At 37.1% G+C, this 23,771-nt stretch overlaps 1 protein-coding gene across 1 annotated transcript in view; it reads right to left on the bottom strand.

Annotated features, from left to right (window-relative positions):
* The window catches only part of CALCR (calcitonin receptor), a 64,824-nt gene that overhangs the window by 30,000 nt on the left and 11,053 nt on the right, over positions 1–23,771 (bottom strand). Inside the window, exons 2-6 of the mRNA XM_081244624.1 lie at positions 21,498–21,654; positions 18,799–18,909; positions 13,549–13,661; positions 8,008–8,099; positions 124–250 (exon numbers count right to left, since the gene is read on the bottom strand). Coding sequence (XP_081100750.1) covers positions 124–250; positions 8,008–8,099; positions 13,549–13,661; positions 18,799–18,909; positions 21,498–21,654 — 600 coding nt within the window. The remainder of the gene's footprint in view (positions 1–123; positions 251–8,007; positions 8,100–13,548; positions 13,662–18,798; positions 18,910–21,497; positions 21,655–23,771) is intronic.

The raw sequence follows: 23,771 nt of genomic DNA, 5'->3' as shown, positions 1-23,771 counted from the left end.
TGTAAAAGTAAATATTATTATATATGTAAACAGCTGCTTAAGTAAGACAATGACACCATGTTCACTATTTATACTTACTATATCCTTAAAAATAAAATGAAAAACAAATCATGTAGTTCTTACCGGATCCCTTTTCACGAGCTCTCCATTGGGCACAACTTCAACCAGGTGGATGATGATAATGATAGAATTCAGAATGTAAGTCAGAAACATGTTCTTGTGCAGAGTCACCCTTTGGCACTTAAGGCTCCTGGATGGAAAAAGTAACAGAAAGCATTAACCAGTGCCAAAATGTCAACGTACCTGGAAAAAAAAAAACCCACTTTGTAAATATTTTTAATATTTTCTTTAGCAACAGAGGAAAGAACATATAGAAATAAATGAAGCTGTTTTCATCTTTAAGACTCATTACTACCTTTCTGCCTGATTTTTACAGACAGTTTTCCGGTAGCTCATAGTTTTCAGTCCTCAGGGTGACTTCCTACAATAACTAAGAGTGAGTGATAAAAATCACTTTCAATTATAACAAATGTCATAAAATTAATTAAGAGAAGGACTTTTACAAGAGAAACTATTAGGGTTTGGAGTTGTGCTTCAGATGAAACATCGACTCTCCACTGATGTAACCCAGCAGAAATTGAGTGGCAAATGGGATAACAGAGTCTGAAGTCAGAAACAAGGCTGCCTGACAGCCTGATTGAATCCATGTCCTTGGCCCATCACATACACAGATTTTATTAAGTCTCCTGTCATCCTTTTCTTTCATCATTTCTTTCAATACCTTCTAATTTCTTGTATTCCACCTGGAAAGCAACCCTATGGCTCCTTCTTTCCATGTCCTCCTGATGGTGGAGCTCAGACACAGGCAGAGAATTCTAACTAGTCTCAATCTGATCTCGTGCTGAGGCTCAGTGTGGTTTGGACCTGGGACCTATCCAAGTGCACTGCTTGTTGGAACAGCCATGTCTCACCTCTGGCATACTAAACGGTTTGCTGCATTTTTCATTCCTCTCTCCTCCACTTCATAAATTTGAACTTGTGTACTTGTGTGAATGTTCAACTAAATAAACATTAGTTTGAATATCCTATTTCACTTTTTTTTTTTTTTTGCAGTACGCGGGCTTCTCACTGCTGTGGCCTCTCCCGTTGCAGAGCACAGGCTCTGGACACTCAGGCTCAGCGGCCATGGCTCACGGGCCCAGCCGCTTCGCGGCATGTGGGATCTTCCCGGACCAGGGCACAAACCTGTGTCCCCTGCATCGGCAGGCAGACTCTCAACCACTAGCGCCACCAGGGAAGCCCCTCCTATTTCACTTTTTGATGCAAATGTAGACAGCCTGCAGGACGGCTATAACAAAATTGGAGTGATTATCCTAGATGAATTAAGATCTTGTGTTTACCATATTTGATCCAGTCAAAAAATGTTTAGCATAATGTGAGAAATTTAACGTTAACATTCAGTTAATGATGCCAATGAGTGATCATAGTAACTACTCCTTAAAAATCTTCATGGAATAAACCTAGAATCCCAGGCATTTTGACAAGAAAATTCTGGGGAAAAATGAATCATGAAAATGCTTTCCTATATTTTCAAATCAAAGGAAAAATGAGTTGTCAATTATCTGTAGTAAAAAGTAACTTTAAGCAATAAGGGCAACTGTTAGAGTATATTTTGATTATTGTAGCCCTTTTTCAACTCTTCAGGAAGCACAAGTATTAGTAAATAGTTAATACAGAATATTTTAAAATCCTCCACTTGTTGAGCAGGGGTAGAATGCAGGAGGCAGCCAATGGTAAAGATGGGGTTTAGAGGAGAACTTACTCTCTTTCCCTCTCTCTCTCTTTTTCTCACACACACTACCATGTGCTACTTTAAGTAGCAGCAGAAAATTTTGTTAAATAAACTGAACCTAGTTGGTTTTTTAACAGTACTATAAAAAGTAGGATGCAAATTTAAGGCTTTAAAAAGAAAAAAATATTTATGTAAAACATCATGCCCATTTATACTGCATAAACTCTTCCCATAAAGTAACTGTTAAACCTCTGACCTGCCATTTTTCATACAGTCGTAATAGCATTTTATAATTCTTCTCACTGGGAGGCAAATATCTGTGTTCTCATTATTGGATTCAGCCTGGCTTAAACCAACGACAGTTGACATTATGCATAACTAAGGAGTATGGATGAATGCATCATTCAGCACTGTTATTCTCATGCCTGATTTTCTTTGGATTGGGTAGAGTTCAATAATCTGTCAATGGACATTAGCTTACAGAACTGGTTAATGTTCAGTCTCCTATGTAAACCAGAACTGCCCTAAATAAAATATACTCCCTCCACCTCCAGCTTACTCTTGGGTCCTTGTATCCCTGTTTTATTTTTCTTCTTAACACTTACTGCCTCCTGACATATCGTATATCTGTTTACTGCCTGTTATTTTCTCTTACTAGAATGGAAATGCTAAAGGAATTTGTTTTGGGTACCTAGGACAGCTTCTGACACACAGTAGGGCTTAATACTCTTTTTTGCATTAAAAATCTTTATATAATAGCAATTTTCTTTGAGCCATGACCACTAAACAGTTTTTCCAGTACAGAGAATTACATTAAATGCCAGATGATCTCATATTTCATACTTTGTATCATACTGAACATTTGCCAGATTCTTAACTAATATTGGACATTATCCTATTGTTCAACATTAGGTAAAACCTATATACAGTACTGTGTTATGTACACAATGAGAAAGTGATGGTTTAAAGCTGGATAAACTGTTAGGTTCCAAAGGAAGAATATGACTAATATATGAGTCTCTGTTTCTTGAAGATTTCAATTTCTCCTTATTGAGTTTTAAAAATTTTACTACACTTACTTGATGACATTTACACTCAGCTTTTTGAAGCAAGTTAAAGGTACTTTAAATTTATTAAAATTCTTTCAATAATCCAACACATATTACCGTGTATCCATTCTGATTTAAACCTTCTTGTAGATGCTAGGGATATATGGGTGAACAAAACAGACAGCTTCTGCCTTCAGGGACCTTATATATTACATAATTATTTACTATTATAATAAATGTTCTGAAAGAGGTATAGGATGCTGAAGAGGATTAGCTGAACTTAAGAAATTATGTGTTTAATTGTTCTCAATACAAATATCCTGTTGCCTGAATGAACATGAGAGAAGCGGACATTTTCCTGTCAGACTTGAAATGTCTTTAGTAGAAATGGCATGAACCAGATGTTAGCTCTACTTTATTTCTCTTGATAAAAAAAAAAGAAACACAGGTATTTAGATGGACAGGATGTTGCTTACTCTGAGTGACAGGGAACTATAAGCACTATAGATTCTCCAAGAGTGGGAGGATAAGACAATATAATCTACTCCTGTCTTGGCCCAATCAAGGTGTCATTCACATGTGAGGATGAGATAACGATTTACTTTCATATGAATCTCAAGATGTCACACTTTAAAGTTAAAGCTAAATGTCATATTTATGATTTTAATTTACCTGGTGTAAATCTTTCACAATGAAAACTTTGTTTCAAGTTATTGGTATCCTATGCATGTATATGTGTGCTTGCAGGATCTTGAAGCTGTATGAGAAGGTGCTTAATATTTGCCTTGAGTCTTGCAGATTGTATAGATCAGTTTGATATCACAGGACAAGGCACAACTTTAAGTTTTCCTTTACTTAGGTATCATACCTTGTTCATGATGGACAAGAGGAGTGAGGGAAGGAGGGAATGTGAAATGGATTGCATTAAAACTCCTAGAAAAATTCAGAACAGTATGTTATACATCTTTCCTATCTGACAAGGACTTTATATCTTTGGATTTAGCACAAAATCTTTATCCTTAAGGAACTCCCTTTCAATCATAACTCTTGCTTCTTTTCCTATTACTATTGTTCTATGAGTGAACATGTGCCAAGAGATGACCAACAGTTATCTTTGGTGTCCTGCCATGTCAAGGGTGGGTTGGGAGAAAGGAGGCTGTTTTTGCTGCCATTGATTTAATGGTTTCTCTGGAGGAACAGGAAGGCAGCCAGAGATGTATAATAGGATACTATATAAGATAGTTATCTATCCATCCTCTATAAAGATATGAAATAGAATAATAGGGAATACTGAGTAAAAGATGAATGAATATTCCTTTTAGAGGTCCCAGTGGAAAACTTTTTTTTTTTGGCCAACGTGGTCAATGTAATGTAATGTAGAAAATGTAATGCAACGAACACACTTCTCTTTCAGCATATATCTCTGTTAACTTTCAGGCAAGAGTAATTGATATTCACAATATTTAATCAGCAAGTAGTACTTTGGTACCAAGGAGTCAAAATGAATGTTCTATTATTGGACCTTCCTTAAGAAAAAACAGTGAGATATTTTAGTATTTAGAATTAATATGCAGAAATGTAAATTGATAAATTGTACATGGAACTGATAAGTGAATTTATTGCAAACTTGCTTAAAATGGCAGGAAACAAACACAAATGTCCACTTATGTGACTTTCTCAAGCCAGTCTTCTCTAAAGGCATTTTTATTTTAACCCTCTTATTGACATTTACTCTTGGCACCTAGTCGTGAGGAGTCTTAAGTAATTTGATGGTTCTATTTAATTCCTTTCCATGGTATTACTCCTAACTATTTTTCCCAGTATAGGTCCTAAACCAAATATCCTAAAAAGGCTGTTTTCAACCTTTAACTGGTGGATCAGAAGTAACCTGTATATCATCTTGAATATTATTTTAACTCTGCCACTTTGTACAGTTAAGATCTTCAGTATTGCCTTTTCTATGATTTAAAAAAATTTTCCTTTATCTTGAAGAGGGCCTAGAAGTTCAATTTTATTCTTTTAAAATAATGAAGACTTTATATACATTTCTACAGTCATTTTCCAGTAGCACAGGGAGAATGACTCTTATTTGTTTCAGGTTACACAGTCCTGCCTTTTATCTTCTCCTGAATGCTCAGAGTAAAATCACATTAAGATTAGCGGCATGCCTTAATGATCTCATTCTGAGAAATACCCCAGGATTTTTAGCAAAGTATTGGCAGTTCTACAGCCTCCCATATATTCAGTAACTCCTCTGCAGGCCTTCCTGGCCTGCTGGTTTGAGAAGGACACCTGCAGGGTTATTCCTTTTTATAGACCCTAGAAGGCACATGTTAGGATTTTAGAGTGAGATTTCAATGGGATGATTATGAATGAGGCATTAGGTCTCAGAAGGAGAGCTGAGTGTAACTTCTCATTTTGGTTTCATGAACGTTTTATGAAATTGATTATTTGGATTTTGCAAAATAACTCAACCCTGGGCATGCAGAATTAAGCAAGGGAGTGATGATTGCTTGCTCAGGTTTCACACAGATGATGCCATTTAAGTACATAAATTGTAAAACCTCCCCTTGTAATGTGCAGTAAATATCACAAGGGTGATGTTGAGTGTTTGAAAAACACCTGGGAAAATATTTCTAATTAAAAGATAAAATGCAGTCATAGATCAGTTATTTTATTTTTATTTTCACAGCCACTTTGAATATTTCTGAAATCCAAATGTAGGAAAAAATGTGATGAATTAGAAACATACTTTAAGAAAAACAGATGGCATTGATAGTTTTAGTTTGGGCAGATTTAAGGTAAGATTAAGAACAGGTATAAAAATCAGACATGACTGCTTCTGGATTTGAATATTTAGCATATTAGCAAAATATTTAGCAAATAAAAATATTTAGCAAAAAACACATATGTGTGTTTTTTGTATCCTAGTCACCTTTTACTGTGTGCACCCCTAGAGAACCAATTGTTTCAGTTTGTGTCTTCCCATTGTTATATTCAGATTCTACCTATAAGACATGTTTTTCCTCCCAAGACTTAAGTTACTGTTTGGAAGGTTCTTGAAACAGAGAGACAGTAAGGGCAAAATCTGTGCTTCCTAGATAGTATGCCCCCACTCCCAAGGATTTTACCAGATTTTGTTTGGGGACTAACTGGAATTGAGAAATATTTCATTTTGCCTATGTGCTACACTTTTAAACACCCATCTTTAGTGGCTTAATAGAGAAATTATTGAAAGAACATTCTTACTTTCTTTGCTGATTTGGCTCTCATACCTCATCACTTATTTAAGTGACTGGAGAAGAACTAAGAAATCTCCCTTGACATTTTTTTATCTTTAAAGTCCTGTGTACATTTATTAGTTGCAGAGTTACAAATTTGGGGCTTTTTATTTCAATTTTCTTATGGTTATATTTAAAAAATTTAAAGAACAGACTTTTAGTGACAGACTTTTTAATCAAAGTTATATGAGAGCCATGATGATGTATTTTTGCTCTGTGGTCAAGTGTAGTTGAAAAATGAATAGACATTCAAAGATTAATCATGCTATGTGTTTACTCTGCTGTATTCTGATCATCATAATTGAAAAAATTATTCTAATAATTAATTCTTCATGTCTTGTTGCTTTATCAGTCTTTCTCTTGTTAAACCAAATATGGAAGAAGCTCACTCTCTGCTTATTTGTTATTATTTGCTACTCAGTTAAAAAATTGCTATTCAGTTATATTGCTTAATCAACATAAATTGATGATGTTGACATAATACAATATGTAATTATGATGTAAGTTATAGACAAAGATTAAAAATGGGGTCAAGGAGGGCTTCCCTGGTGGTGCAGTGGTTGAGAGTCCACCTGCCGATGCAGGGGACACGAGTTCGTGCCCCAGTCTGGGAAGATCCCACATGCCGTGGAGTGGCTGGGCCCGTGAGCCATGGCCGCTGAGCCTGTGTTTCCAGAGCCTGTGCTCCGCAACTGGAGAGGCCACAACACTGAGAGGCCCGCGTACCGCAAAAAAAAAAAAAAAAAAAAAAAAAATTGGGTCAAGGAAAAAAGTAATTGTAGTTGTATTAAGGGTGTGGTAAGTGTGATTCCCCCCTTGGTTTAATTTTTTTTAGTATTATCATGGCAATATTTTAACAAAAGTCAAATTAAGATTGTTCTTTTATATATGAATCACTATATATTTAATTACATATCACATCTTTTAAGTGTGGAGAATTATTTGTAGTCTGTGCCTATGAACTTTTCTTAATCATTTGTATAATATCACTAAAAAAAGTATCAGTGGAAGGAAATAGCACTGTAGCATGCCTCCTGCCTTTGATTTTTAAAAATGACACTAAATTTAGGACATGTTTTTAGGATCAAATTTCACATATGTTACTCTCTCACATACATTATGGTCATTCCTAAAACTATAGAATATTTTAAATTCTCCATTATTGTAAAATCAGTATCTATATCAACTTAATCATTTTGCAATAGGTAATGCAATCATTTGTATGGACACAGCCTCAGAATAGAAACCCTCATTGGAATTTTGTTTCTTACAGTTCTTAGAAGACACTTTCAGTTAACAATGGTAGGTGTGCAAGGGCAAAAAACTGACACTTGACAACAGGCCATCTTCTTCTAGAGGTTCTCCTTGACTCTGGCTGAGTTAGTCAAGGCCAAAAGAAACTTCCTTTTCTGGCTGAACATGATCATGGCCTTACCAGCCCCACTTCTCTTCTGGCCCAATCCACTTACAGTACAGCTCATAATTAAGCAGGGTGTGCTTGAACTTGCGGCCATGGCCTCCATATTTTAGAGTGAGGGTAAAAGAAGGAGGAGGATTATTTCCTCAATACTTCATGGAAGCTTAGCCATGGTAAGTGGAAATTTACCATGTTAATGCAGTGTATTTACGGGCTCACAGTATTATTTCATTTTGGGAAGGAGGCATATCGCCTTTGAAAATTATATGTATCCATCCTATTTTCCTCAAAGATAGGGTTAAAAAGCATATTTTAATTAATTTCATTTTTCTTGCTACTTCATGACTCCCAGTGTTACATGTCTTGTAATCAGCAGACTTCCCCCTGCCCAACACTCTTGCAGAGTATACCATTTATTTTAGTACCTAAGAGAAGAAAATAAAAGGCAGATGCTATAGCTGTACTTACCTAACAAGCATGAAAATCGCCAGGGAAATCACCAGGGTGAACATCGACATAGAATGACCCACAATAGCCAAGTAGTATAGAATGTATGCATTCTGCAACAACAACAAAACCAGTTACAAAAGCAGATGGGTGAATAAATTATTATAGAAGAGGGAAAACAGTTTATTTTTATTATTATTTTTTTCATCAGTGTATACATGTCAATCCCAATCGCCCAATTCATCACACCACCACCACCGCCCGCCGCTTTCCCCCCTTGGGGTCCATACGTTTGTTCTCTACATCTGTGTCTCAATTTCTGCCCAAAAACATTTATTTTTAAATAGTGTAAATCAACAAATGTTTTTCTCCTTTAAAAAAATTACTACAATGATAAATATTTCAGAGAATTAAATTATATTGAATTATAAATTGGATTAATAGATTAACTTTCTTAAGAATATCAGTTTTACTGGAATATGCACGACATGGTGGGAAGAACAGAAGATGGGATTCATCAGAGCGTTCTTTACTCAGAGTATTATCATTAAGTGTTTGTGTGACACTTATAGGTCCAGTCACTTCAATTTTCCAGACTGCAGTAGTCCTCATCTGTAAAATCATGTGGTTGGAATAGATGATTTTTAAAGCAATTATATGTTGTAAGGAACATCATTTAATACAGGGATACAGAAATATTGGATGTGAAAGGACGAGAAAAGATGACCCAGGTAAACACTAACCATAAGAAAACTGGTGTAATATCATACAAGTCCAGATGTTAAGTCAGGATGATACAGCAATGCTAAATGTCTATGCACCTAATAATATAAACTCAAACCACACAGAGCATAAAGCAAAAACTGACAGCTTCTAGTAATCAATAGAATGAACACAGGGAGGAAAAATCTAGCTATAGAAGATTTGAACAACATGCTCAACAAACTTTACTAATTCACATATAATAAGCATTGCACACAACATCTTCAGAATATCCATTCTTTTCAAATGCACAAAGAATATCCAAATTGACATACACTAGTCAGTAAAGCAAATGAATATATTTCAAATAATTAAAATCTTAAATAGCATCTTCACTGACCATAATACTCTAGAAATCATTAATAAAAAGATAACTTAAAAAACACCTTCATATTGTTGAAAAGCAAGCAATATATTTCTAAATAAATACTGGATCAAAGAAGAACTCACAATGACATACCAAAACTTTTTGGATGTAGATGAAGCTGTGCATAGAGGGAAGTTTAAAGACTAAAATGCATATATGAGAAAAGAAGATTGAAAATCAATTACCTAAATTTCCATCTAAAGAAAATTAAACTTAAAGAATGTAAAAGAAAGGAAATAGAAATGATAAAGAGAACTTGAATATATATTGAGTGGATCAAAGACAAAACCTAGTTCTTAAAAAAAAAAATAATTTCAATACCCCTTAACAAGACTGATCAAGAAAAGGAAGACCCAAGATAAATGAAAATATATGTGCACACAAAAACTTGTACACAAAATGTTTATAGCACCATTCATAATAGTCAATAAGTGGAAATAACATAAATGTCCATCAACTGGTGTATGTGGTTTGTCCACAGAATGGAATACTATTCAGCCATAGAAAGGAATGAAGTACTTACACATACTATAACATGGACGAACCGGAAAACATCAAGCTAAGTGAAAGAAGCCAGTCACAAAAAACTACATATTATATAATCCTATTAATATGAAATGTCCAGAAAAGGCAAATGTCTTAGAGACAGAAAGTAGATTAATTTAATGGCTACCTAGAAATCCATCGGTTATTATTTGCAGCTGATATAATACTATACATATAAAATATAAAATTTATAAATTACTAACATTAATAAGTGAGTTTTATAAAAATTGTTGGATATAAAAATGAGAACAGTTTTAATACATAAACAACAAATAATAAAATTTCAAATGTGGCATTTACAATTGCATTAAAAAAATCAAATGCTTGAGAATAAATCGGCAGAAGGGGGACTTCCCTGGTGGTGCAGTGGTTAAGAATCCACCTGCCAATGCAGGGGACACGGGTTCGAGCCCTGGTCCGGGAAGATCCCACATGCCGCGGAGCAACTAAGCCCATGCACTACAACTACTGAGCCTGCAAGCCACAACTACTGAAGCCCGCGTGCCTAGAACCGATGCTCCGTAACAAGAGAAGCCACCACAATGAGAAGCCCGCGCACCACAAGAAGAGTAGCCCCCGCTCGCCGCAACTACAGAAAGCCCGCACGCACCAACGAAGCCAAAAATAAATAAATAACTTTAAAAAAATCTGCAGAAGGATGCGTGTGACCTCTACACAGAAATCTATAAAACATTATTGAGCGATATTAAAGACAGAGATGAATAGAGGGATATATTCTATTCAATGTTTGGAAGATAAAGATCTCAAAATTTTCAAACTGATCACAAGGTTTCTTTGCATGTAAAATTTGACAGACTGCTTCTAAAATTTGCACTGAAAATACTAAGAAAAAATATAGCCAAGACAATCTTGAAGAAGAACACAGTGGTAAGACCTACTCTATGGAACATCATGATTTGTTATAAAGCCATTGGAATCCAGCAGTGTGATACTGGTGCAAGGAGAGACAAACAGACCTGTGCAACGCAGTCCAGAAGAATGTAGTGACATGTATGGCCACTTGATATATGATAATGGTGATGCCACAGGGCAGTAGGGAAAGGATGGTCTTTTCAATAAATGTTGCTGGGTCAGCTGAATAGCCATATGGAAAAAAAAAGTACAATGAATCCCTAACTCTAATTTTCAACAAACTAAAATGTGTGTTCCAAATTGAAAAGAAATAGCACCTCTTAGGTATAATCTTTGACCAGCAGTAGACATAGCTCAGCATTTAAATCTAAGTTCTTTACTTATGTTACTCCACATTGTTATATTTTCCAATGTTGCCTTTTATGTTTATGACGCCAATGGGAGAGACACTTAGGGGCAGGTGGACCTATGACACTCCTCTGACAATAGTGGATCGTTTCCTTCTCTATTTACTGATAGGTAGAACTCTCTAAGTACCTAACGTGTTTTCAGAGCTGGGCACCCTGTATTCTATTTTGTCTGGGAGAAAAAGAGACTGTAATATCCATTTGGCGGGTGAAAAAAAACCAGAGACTCAGAGAGGGCAATGGCTTGAAAGGAGGACAACATAATCTCTGGGCTTCTGGTGTTAAGTTCCCTCCCACAACAGGTTATTGGGTTGTGGGAGGAACTTAAGGTATTTTCAATAACTTATTGGGTCCTGGTATGAATGTGAATGCAGTGTAGATAAGCTGGAAAATTTCTATGGAGATCTTTGAATTCCTGGGAGAAACGCACCATTTATGTACAAATCATTACCCTTGAACATTTTGATTCTTATCAATTTCCCTGTGAAGGGTCTGAGATTGAAGCGCTAATTCTGCTTAAAAGGCTCACAAAACAGAGCCCTTTGCTTGGTTATGTGTATTGCTAGACAGAAACAGATATTGCCTTGTAGGCCTTAGAGTTTCAAAATGAACGTGTCAACTTATCCTGAATTGTGGTTGCATCATTTCACTAAGCCTTTACATATTGTTCGCCAGTTTCATTGTTGATACTGCTCTGCTAACAGTGCTTTTTTATCCTTGCAGGTAATGATAGTAAATCTGGAATAGTTGGTTTATACCTAGAACTGATAAAAACTTCAGTATAGCTTGTAGGTCCCTTCTTAGGAGGTATTTAGGAATCTTTGCAAGAAAACACTCAGCTCCTGTCTTTTTTCCCCAAGAATTCATTTTCTGGCTCTTTTTCTAACTTTACCACTAGACAAAAACAGGTGTAGCATTTTCTAACAGTTTTCCCTTTTAAATAGTTTACCATATTGAGTCCCCTTGCCATTTAAAGTACTGTTTTTAATTTGGATATATAGGCATGCCAGTATTTTATTTTTATCTCTGCATATTTTATTTGTAAGGATATTTTATATTATATAATTTAATTCATTTTCTTTCAGTTGCCTCCAGAATACTTTAAAAAATGTTTATGCTTCTGAAATAGAATTGTCTAAATGTGTAAGGTTAAATCAACAGCTCACAACTTATTTGCCATTTTTGTATCATTTGTAAGACTGAGAAGTGTTTGTTTTTTTAATAAATTCTAGGTTCATTTCTTTCTTTTTATTTTGCCTGTATATAGATGGAAGATTTGTGCATAGAATTTCAATCATTATGTTAGGTGCCTAGAGGGGAGTATTTATTCTTAAAATACTTTATTTCCTTCTCAGATGTGGCCAGAGTGTGTGAAGATGGCAAATGTGGCAGCACTGAGAATTGTTTATTTGGATGTGCACTCTTTCCAACAATTCAGTTAAAAGAGTTAAATTTTTTTTCTGTAAAATAATCAGCATTCATTCAGGAAATTCCTTACTCATTGACATGTCATTTCAATCAGACCTTATTAGATAAATAGCTCTAGGATGTAGGCATGTGTCTGACTCTCAGGGGTGACTTAGCAATTTGTGGAAGCGGTAACTGGCTTTGGTGCCCTCAGCCTGTGCCTGTGACGAGATGTCCCTCTAGTCAACTGGTCTCTAAGCTATCTATTCATCTTCTTTGTTTTTAATTGTTGTTTATTTTGTTTTTAATGGAAGGAAAAATTCCTATACTCGTAAAGCTTCTTTATAGGAAACAAAAGCACTGATGTGCGTGTAGCTTCCAACTTCGCAATAACAGAGCATACAGGCCTATCTTTGAAGGAAACAATAGGTTTCTCTTGCAGCCACGAGGGCTGCGCAGAGATGCCCTGTGTGCTAAACGCTGACCAACGGTTTCTCCCAGCTCTGTGGGGAGAGGAGGCTGGTGGTAGACTTAATGATCTTTTCAGATTTCTTTAGCATCTGAAGAAGGCAGTAGCTATCTGCCCCCCACTCCCCCACCCCGCCCCACTGGCTTAAATGTTTCTAAGCAAAGATAGTAAAAATATTTAACAGCCAGTAAGACACAAGAAGTAGCAAGTTAGAATGGACTTCCACTGAAAATAATCTAAACAGCCACACTCTTATCAGTGGGCTGATGAGAAGCCCCATTCTTAGAGTTCCTTCAAGGCTTGATAGTAGAACTGTCATAGACATCTCAGGACAGGGATGGGGACAACCGTTAGCTGGTGACTTGTGGAGAAATCTGTAGTTTTGGAACTCTTCCAGGAGAAGAGATGTTAAGGCAGTTCCTGGAAATGCTGCCTAATGTCTGGCGCTGCAGGGAATCCCATCATTTGCTCCATGGACACGTTCCCCTTGCCACAAATGGCCTGATTCCACACGCTCACAGAACTCTCACTGACTGAATGCCAACCAAGAAGTAAAACATCATTTTCTCTAGTGCCACTTCATAGAGTCCCTAGAATTGACAGGTCATTATCTGATTTCCTTCTACAAAATAGTTGGCGTCTTGGTAGCAGGGGTTTTACAATTAGGCATAAATTTCCATGCATAGATGATGGCATTCTCACCCAATACTGAAATTTGAAATAGAACCTACCTGCATTTTCTCAGGAGTGAAAGCATTACACATAGTATAGTTGGACCAGGATATGTTGCTGTCAGGGTGCGTGTACCAAAGCCCGTCTTCCTCACAGTACTTTGTAACTTTTTCTGTTAATGAAACAAAACGTACTATCTCAAAATAGCAAGAAGGAAAAACAATAAATTAAAGCTTAAAAGCCATTCCAAAGTGTTAATCACTTTATAGAACTCGAACGTGAATACAAGTCAATAGAGACTACCTCAAATCCTGCATTATACAGGATGCTTTAATATGCATTGCTTCAATTTAGCTTCAGCAAAGTCATGTGAAGCACTGTTATCTCCATTTTGCTTTGCCAAACTTATTCTGAGTTATTCAGACTTTTTCTAGTTCTCCAAAGTACCTCTCCAATGCATTTATTGCTTAGAGATCATATAACAATCCTGAACTGGTAAAATATAAAAAGAGATTTTACCAGTGTGTTTGCAATCCTCACAGTTTTGATTTTTGATAATTTCATAGGGATATTTTTGAAGCATTGTTCTTCATTGGCAAAGGCAAAGAGCTATCATACCTATGGAAAACCCTTTTATATATGGTTTTTCTTTTAGCACAAGGATATGGAAATCAGAATCATATACTAATATTTGTCATTGTTTTAAAGGCTAAGAAACAATTAATGTTAAAAATTTATTTTGCTGAAATATTACTTAGATCTGATAACATTTAAAATAATTCTCTATCAGAAGTTGCGGTTAGTCAAATCAACATGCTAAGAGCTAGTAGGAAAATTATTTTAACTTTGGCAGTTTTTAGGGTGAAATTCATAATTTTTCATTGTATGAATGAAACAGATACTACCAAACTCAGCACAAGATTTAAACTGAAAATTGTAGACTTGTTTGTAATATGTCTACTCCAACAATGATTTAAAATGGATGAAAAAACACATTTTTCAAAGAAAAGGTGTTTTAAAACGCCTATTAGAATCATCATTGCTTAATGTAAATCTGTTTCAATGTTAAGTAGAAAAATTTTAAATTGCGAATTTACTATGACTGCCATTGGACAAAAACTATTTAAAGAATCACCACTGGACACCAACAATGCTTCCAAAAGGGTTAGCACTGATCAGCAGGGGAAAATTGATGTTGAAAACTGGTCAATGATTTAGTTAATGCTTTGTCAACGACCATTCTAAGCTTACTTGCGATTTAAAAAAAGTGGTTTGTAATGCAGCATTTTATCTTTAACGTATTGTTAGAAAATAGTTTTGTTTTATTGAAATGAATATAATTTGGTTTGTACAGAGTTATGCAGCTATATAGGGTAACGTGTTCTACGGAAGAGGGTGTTCCTCCTGAGGAAGTCCTTTCCAATCACAGACGGCACTGTAGGAAATACTGTTTTGTTTGGATTTAACTCGGGTCTGGATCTAGGCATTTCCTGGTTCTAACTGTTGCCGCTATCAAGAATCTGTCATCCTCCACCTGGCAAATCTTTCAGTATTTGACGGAAGGCTACGTCTACTCTGACTTCCCTTCCTAAACCAAACACCCCTATTCACTCTCACCACACGTGCTGTCCCCTCACAGCCTGAAGCCTCTCTGCACGTGCTCTGAGATTGGCACTTCCCTCTAAAGTAGTCTACGTTTGAAGTGCCCCGTGAAGAGGCAGCATGCTTCCTTCCATCTAGATTCACATCGAGGAGCTTTTACCAGATGCTCAAAACCCAGTCCCCAGAGATTTGTGTTCCATTAATCTGAAGAGGTGCCAGACACCAGCATTTTTAAGAAGCTCACTGATTCCAAAGGGTATCAGGGTTGAGAATCATTGTCCTCAACCATATGTTGGCCACCTTAGCTCTGTCCCATTACTGCTGATTGAGTGTTTGACTCCTGCCCTTAAATCCCTTCTAATAAGGATTTGCTTTTTATACTCTAGCATATTCCTTCAGACTCTCGGCCTCTTTGGAATTTCAATACTGTTATTCACTCTTTCATTACCTACCTGTCTTTTACCAAGCACTTTGTATAAAATGAAATCTCTGTCATTTCATTAAACTGTTGTATGTATCATCAAGATACAGCTTGGGTCAATGGTAAAATACTAAAGAATTTAAATTTGTTGAATATAGGTATTTTTAAAGGTTTGCCTCTCTTTTAAAGTGGATTTGTCCCCCAGCTGAGAGGAATCTAAAAATCAGGCTGAAAAGATGAATCTATGCCTGGAAACCCCTGTTTTGTGACCCCAAACTTGCCTTTTAGTTAATAATTACAGCCACTCTGGCAAGAGCCCATTGCTGCTTTGGAACTGGCCTTGCAGCCTTGATTGCAGGACAGCTCTTTGTGCCACTCATGTTACCTCTAATGTGGCTGTCAGATCAAGATTAATGAAGCATCATTTATTGGGAACAGTCAATAAAGACCTGGGGGACTACTATCAAACAGCATTTAGTTAGAGTTTACAGGAAGGTAGTGCTGAGCAGGGCATAGCACTAAGCCCTTTCTCTCTTCACATCCCAACTCTTCCAACAAAATGAGAATTCCTGGAAGTGGCTGGCCTGAGCTGGTTTTAAAAGTGCCCCACTGTTATCCCATTTCCATTATCACTTCTCACTGGGGTCGCACTTTGTATCTCATTCTTGAAGGAAGCACAAAAAGCATCTCCCAAACATCGTCTCAGGGATAGACTAATTGCTCTAATCTGGATTCCAGAAACGTTCTTGCATAAATTTTATTGTAGGACTGCTGTTTTCCATCTTAACTGATGTCCTCACTTTCAGTCTGCAGGAAATAACCTCTCGTCATTCACAGACAATAAGTGTGGGTAACCAGATGGGCTGGTTAACCCTGAAATGTGGTAGAAAGTCTGACCCAACAAGTCTTGGAAAAATCTGAAAGAGAAGGTTGAGTTTTCCATAACCTCTTAAGCAAAAAACAAACATTGAGTCTTCTCTTTAAAATGCTACCTCTAGGGCTTCCCTGGTGGCGCAGTGGTTGAGAGTCCGCCTGCCGATGCAGGGGACGCGGGTTCGTGCCCCGGTCTGGGAGGATCCCACGTGCCGTGGAGCGGCTGGGCCCGTGAGCCATGGCTGCTGAGCCTGCGCGTCCGGAGCCTGTGCTCCGCAGCGGGAGGGGCCACAACAGTGAGAGGCCCACATACCACACACACACACACACAAAAAAAATGCTACCTCTAGTCCAGACCAGATAATTCAAAGAAGATCCTCTCTTGTCAGGACCCTGGCGTCCCCTTCCTCTAATTGGGTGTTCTAACTCTCTTCCCTGGCCCCATTCCCTAGAGGTCACTGAAGGAAGGAGGAAGATGAGCACCGTGAGGTGCAGCGGGGTTACTGTGCTGTTATTCCACATCTTATTAGAAGAGATACGGAGCTTGAGGTGGAATGACCTGTGTTCTGGGAGCTCAGTCCCCACACCAGTCAACTAGTGGCTCTGGTTTCAACATCTAGATCCACCTGAACGCCTCCTGCAGGCTCAGGCTCGCTGTACTCTCAGGAACAAATCTCACCCCTTAACAGGGACTTACGCAATGTGTCTGTAGCTGGACCCACTTAGTTTCAGCATCAGGATCTCCTTTGTAATGAAGATTATACTCCTTTATAAGTATCTTAATCCCAGGTTTATTTCAATGGGACAGATCTTCTATCCAGTCTCCTAGAACGGAACTTTTCTGGCCCTGATACCTACAGTTCCTGGAGCTGGGCAGCTACTACCTTTTATTCCTCGGGGACCCTCTTTCCTCTATGGCCTGTATCAGTCTCATCGGATATCGTGCTCTGCCTCTTACTGGAAGAGCTACTGAGTGCACTGGCTGGGCTTTGTACCAGCCACTTTCTTATCTGGACTTTATTGTTTAACACAGTTTCATCTTGGCTGCACAATTTAGTCACAAGCAGAACATTTAAACATCTTGATGTCCAGGTTGCACTCCAAACTAATTAAATCAGAATATCTGGGGTGGTACCAGGGATCAGGATTATTTTTTAAAGCTCCCCAGCTTCTCAGCCAAGTTGAGAATCACTTACTACTAGCAGCTATCCAATCCCATTTCCCAGCCCCAAGTGTCTAATCTCTGGATTGAGGCTGTTGTACAACCTCATACCTACTTTTCATACATCCCTTTGCCTTGGCTCCTGACCACTCACCACTGAGCATCTTGGATTCCAGACCTCCATTCTATTCGGATAGATGACAATACTAAGATGCATAACTTCAGCCCCTAGCTTCTCACTTCACTTGGCAGCTGGTACTCCTGCCTATTCATCCCCGCCCAACTTCTAACCACACCAGTGAGGCTAGACTGTGGCCTGAAGGAAAACGATGTTCTCCCTTGAAAGTTCTGAAAGTACTTCAACCTGCATAAGTTTGTACAGTGATTTAGAAATATTATTTCTCAAATGCTTTTCCAAGACTGTTGCCCTTACTTAGAAAGAAAGGGATAGGTGAGAGCTGAGGAGACTTGGGTTCACTTGTGGTTTTATGTCAAATATTATGTGAGTATAAAATGAGATACTATATATGAAAATGTTTTGGAAAGTTAAAAAATGATATTCAATGAAAATATTCCCATGTTACTAATTAACTTTAGTTATAAAAGTAACACCAAATTCACTTAACACACATCCGTTGGCTGTTCATGTTGGGCTGGGCACACAGCTGGGTTAGTACAATCCATTTTAATAGTACCAGTCTTATTTACTGCACATATTTTAGTAATCTACTATTGGAGCAGAAATCTGGTAAATGTCTAGAGTTACCACCTTCTGATTTATCTTCCCTACACATGACAGTTTTATATAATTTTCAAGGTTACGTCAAATTTCCATTATGCTTGTTCTACCAGCCCAGTACGCACAAACTCTACATCAAGCATTTGCATAAGTCATCAAATGTGAGACAACTGAAAAATTTTAAAAACTACACATTTAAATAAAACTGTTCAGTTTTAGAAATATTAATTTTTTATTAAAATTTATATTTAAAATATATAAAATTTTCATTTTTATCTAACATTTAATAAAATTTATGACTAAGGGGCATAACCGATCAGCAATGTGACTTAAAAAATAAGGGCAGCTTGCGATTTTATACAACTGGGTAATATTTCATTTATGGAAATTCTTCAGAATGTGCTAAACTGCATAGAATATGACTTGGTAGTATATTTTGTATCTGATTTTCTTTTCAGAACTAGAAAAACACTAAAAGATTCATAGCAAAATATAAAATAAAAATACTCTACCTGCTACGTCAAAGTCCGGAAAATAATCTGGGCAGTGCTGTTGGGCAAGCACTCCAGCCGGTGTGTCATCCCAGCAGGACCATCCATCCCAGGTACGGTTGCAATACAGACCTGGCCATTTAGAAAGAAATTATATTACAGTTGTCAAAAACTGTAGAATCCTCAGCAGGATTTAACAGTGCATAGACAGTTATTCTGGGACTCTCCACTTGGACATGGAAATATTAAAACAACAGTAGCAGCAGCAGCAACAAAATAAAGGTATTAACTTTTCCAAGTACTAAGGAATTTCCTTTTTTTTTTTTTTTTTTTGTAGGACATTCTCCATTTGTTCCTCAAAAGGTATCTGTATGGAATCTTTCCTCCAAAATCTTTCCTTTAAAATATCTCCAGAAATACTACGAAAAAACTCTTGGAAAGTAATGCAATATTACCCCTGGATAAAAGGCTTTGGAACATTTGTAGCCTACTAACCATTAACCTTCAAAGGGGTTGCCTTAGGTAGTTCTATTGTTAATCCAAGGGTGATGCACTTGTTCAGGAGATGCATTTGCAGCCAGTTAATGGGCTACATATAAAAACAGTCTTATTAGTTTAGAATCACACCATCACTGACTAAAATAATGCTTAGTTTGATCACTTTATGTATTCTTCAACATTGGCTCCAAGTGGTTTCTCAGCGCTTTCAAAAATTAAATCTACTCTTGAAGGGGGAAACTTTTAGTGCAATTGTAAAAGTATCTATTTTTTCATACACCTTCTTATTGATACTAGTGTGAGGCTGGGGTCAGATTATGAGGTGTCTTAAATGCCATCCTAAGGAGTTTGGGGTTTTTTTTTTTTCCTGTAGGCAAGGTGGAACCATTGGGAATGACACGAACAAATCTAGATTTTAGTGAGAATAAGAGGGCTTTTAAGGATAAGATTAACAAAGAGGATAAGGGCTTTTAAGGATAAGATTTTTAAGGATAAGATTAACAAACTAGGTGACTATTATAACAGTCCAGGTAAGAGATATTAAATGTCTAAAATAAAGCACTATTAGTGTATTTAGGAATATTAATGAAATGTAATTAACGGGGTGTGGATGTAAAACAGGAAAACACAAGGATGACTCATAAATATTAATCCTGAGTAAATGGCTCAGTGGTGGTGTCACATACAGAAGTGAGAATCCAGGAGGGATGAGTTTATGAGTAAGGTAATGGTGAGATTTGAAAATACTGTACTTGTGAAATGGCCAAGTGGAAATGTGTAGTAAATGTATGGGAGATGGACGGAGAGGATTAGGTGAAAGAATAACTGCATTTAAGGTGTTTCATTGCATAGAAGCCTGGTGTAAATTCTCAATTTCAAATAAAGGAATATTTTTTGTTTGAAAAAAATTAAATCTACCCCAAAATGGAAAGCTATTCAAAAGAATGAGCTTCAGGCTTTGAAGGCAGTTTTCCAAAAAAAAAAAAAAAAAAAAAAGTTTTAAATAATGATCGTAGCACAAAATTTCATCCTCCCAAGATGACTAAGACCAAAGCGAAGGAGACTGCACTCACTCAGTTTCTGAAAATATCAATTTTGTGTTTCTATTGTTTCACTTAGCTTCAGAGAAAGGGTTTCTTCTTTGGGCAGAGTTACATATAATGCCTTTTCAGGTTCTTAAACACTGAAACCACTGCACACAGAAGAATGACACGTGTCTTTCAATTGACTCTGATTTTTGTTTGAAGGAAAATGCTAAAAATAGGAACTATAAATTAAAACCTTAACTGTTTGATGGCAAACCATGTGTAGTAAATAGAGTATATTCAACTAATTTTCCCCCTAGGAAGCAGTGTATTGTCTTAGAATACAGGAGGGTGTAAAAGATCTTGTTGGGTCTTTTCAAGTGCTTTAGGGGTCAGGGGAGAGAATTTAAATGAATGTAGCAATGCTTGATCATCACATCCTCTCTTTTGTTTTCCCCTGGACCCTCTGTAGCTAATAGAATATGCTTGGCGCTAAGAATATCTGGGCAGTCACACAGAGCATTCTAGAGAAGGTGATAGATAAACAATGTCTGCCCAGGAGATATCTTTTTCTAATTCCTCTGGGAACTGGGGGTAGAAAAGGAGAAGGATTAGCGTGAGTTGCCACCCCATTGACAGGTAAGGGAAGATACTAGATACTACCTAATTAACCCAAGCAAGACAGAGCTTTGATAGGCTCTGCCTCAGGCTAATTCTCTGCGCACTATTTTCCAACTCTCCTCCTGTCATTCTCTACTTCCTTCCCTCACATAGTCCTATATTGTTCCTGCTTGCCATGGGTGAATACTGGGCTATTGTAGTAATTTTGTCGTCAATGCAGATATTCGCCCAAAAGCAGTCAGGTGAACTTGAGCAAAGAAACTAGGCATGTCTGCTGTATGAAATACACAAACATACCACGGTATAAAAACCACTGTTAAAACTACTGGCATATTAAATTAAAATTAGTCAATACATATTTACCCACAGAAGAAAATAAGCCTTTCCTAATGTTTGAAACACATTCACATACATCCTTCTTTTTACCTTCTCCTTGGTATGGGGGTAACTTTTGCATTCTTGATGTTTGAAACACACACTCACATACATCTTTCTTTTTACCTTCTCCTTGGTATGAGGGTAACTTTTACATTCTGGATGTTTGAAACACACACTCACATACGTCCTTCTTTTTACCTTCTCCTTGGTATGGGGGTAACCTTTGCATCCGGTCATAGCATCTATGCTGTGCCTCCAACAGTCTCTGCTTTCCTAAAAGGTAGAGAAATGGCTCCGGCTCTATTGTTGGAGGGTGGGTGATCTCTGAAGTGGCAGGAAGAACTGGAATTGGTCGCTGTATTAGAAAGGAAACTGAGTTACTTATAGGGAGTAGAGATGGGTGAATACATAATGAAACAATCAAAAAGTATGAAAACGTTTATTTTTCCTTCTGTAAGCAATAATTATGCATGGTCTCCATGTGGAATATTTTTGCTTTATAATTAAAAAGTGTATTTACATTTCATCTATAAATTCTAGAAAAAAACCCTAAAATTTTCCTATTTGCCTTCATTCTATTCATTCTTGAAAATGTATAGCACCCACACAAACTCATGCACCTCTTTACAAGATTGTTTTAATTTTATCAGTGTAAAGTTTAGAAGTAAACAAAGCAAATAACCTGATTTCCAAAATATATTAAATCAACTTTGCTTTGTTTGGAACTCCTAAGAATCACGAATCATGTTATTTAAAGTAGCTATATTAGTGCAATAAATATGTTTTAATTGGATTTTTTCAGCTGATTTGTTTGTACTTAGATTGCACACACTGCCAAAAATTTACCCCATTTATTCCATAGAACAAATAAAATCTGTTCTTCTGAAATAGTCTGCTTTGGGTAATTGGCCTTAATCTCTTTAAATTGGTTTCATCAGCAGATGACCTATACAATGTATCATTTTCACTGCTGAAAATCAATGTAAATCTTAAATATTTCTCTTAGAGCTTTTGAATTTTCAGTACAGACTGACATTAGGTTTATCAGTCTGTTAGTTTTCACTACCATCATAGGTCCCATTAATCTAAGTTGTGTGTGTGTATGTATCTGAAAAGATGAATGTCTGACAAATTATCCTAAGTTGTGTTTAGATAGATTTCAATTTCTTTTGTGGCTCTGATGTTTTTAGTAGTGCTTGAATCTGATTTTTTTATATCCATGTTCTGTATAGAGTTTTTTGAAGAAGACTTGCAAGCTTCAGCCTGCATTGACTTTTTCTGAAGTTAGAAATTCTCCTTGCTTTCTATTACACCTGTTGAAACACTTTTTTTTTTTTTTTTTTTTTTTTTTGCTGTAGGCGGGCCTCTCACTGTTGTGGCCTCTCCCCTTGCAGAGCACAGGCTCCGGATGCGCAGGCTCAGCAGCCATGGCTCACGGGCCTAGCCGCTCTGCGGCATGTGGGATCTTCCCAGACCGGGGCACGAACCCGTGTCCCCTGCATCGGCAGGCAGACTCTCAACCACTGCGCCACCAGGGAAGCCCTGAAACACTTTTAATTGGCCTTATTCTGTTTAAATTATTCTAAGACTGAAGTTTCCCCAATGTACTGATAGCAGAAATAGTGTTATGTACCTTTCTCTATTCTCCAGTCTCTAAAATAAACATCTTTATTAAGTTGACCTGTATACACCAGGATATTCATGGTAGAGCCTCACTGTTTCCCAGTGTATCTCACTGTGTAGACAGAGCATCCTGTCCTATGAGACAGCCTATCACTAAAGGCTAAACTGTACAGAGCACTAGACAATAAAAATTCAGAGTAGAGAGAGATCATGGGGCAAGAATAGTTGGGAATGACTACAGATACACGGTAGAATTTGAATTGGATCTTGAGTATATGTACCATCGCATAGGCAGAGAGGAGAGGGAAGGCTTTGTGGATGGTAGGAAAGGTATGCAGGTAAGTCCAGAGGAAGGAAATGGTATGTGTGAAACACTGTACTGAAACCATACTGCCTGGAGGGGAGCATATTTGAGGGTAAGATATGAAATCAAGGAAAATCAGATAATACAGGGCCCTGTGAGAATGAATACAAAACGTCTGGGACATGAAAGGCTCAATATATTTTAGCAAATATTTTAAAAACATGATGAAATAAAGCTGTCTTGCAGTTTTTTGATCAGTGAAGGTTGCGAAAGCAGAATGTTAATAAAATTCATGTGGTAGGCATCAGATGTCCACAGATTAGTGCTGGGGAGGCCAGCCAGGCAGCTGAAGGCATGGACTAGATCACCTTAAGATGGAACAAGAGCGAGCAACTCAGCACTTTCTCAAGTAATAAAAGCACCAAGGTATATTTGAATATAAGGAATGGAGAACAGTAAGAGTCAAATAGCCCAGATATTTTAGCCTATACGACTAGAAAAAAAAAAATGGTAGCCTCCTGAGAAAGAGAAGACATTAAGAAAGG

The sequence above is a fragment of the Mesoplodon bidens genome (genome assembly GCF_964165515.1).
Source record: "Mesoplodon bidens genome assembly, chromosome: 9".
Taxonomy (NCBI): Eukaryota; Metazoa; Chordata; class Mammalia; order Artiodactyla; family Ziphiidae; genus Mesoplodon; species Mesoplodon bidens.
The sequence above is the reverse complement of the archived record's forward strand: the minus strand, read 5'-3'. Positions and strand labels throughout refer to the sequence as shown.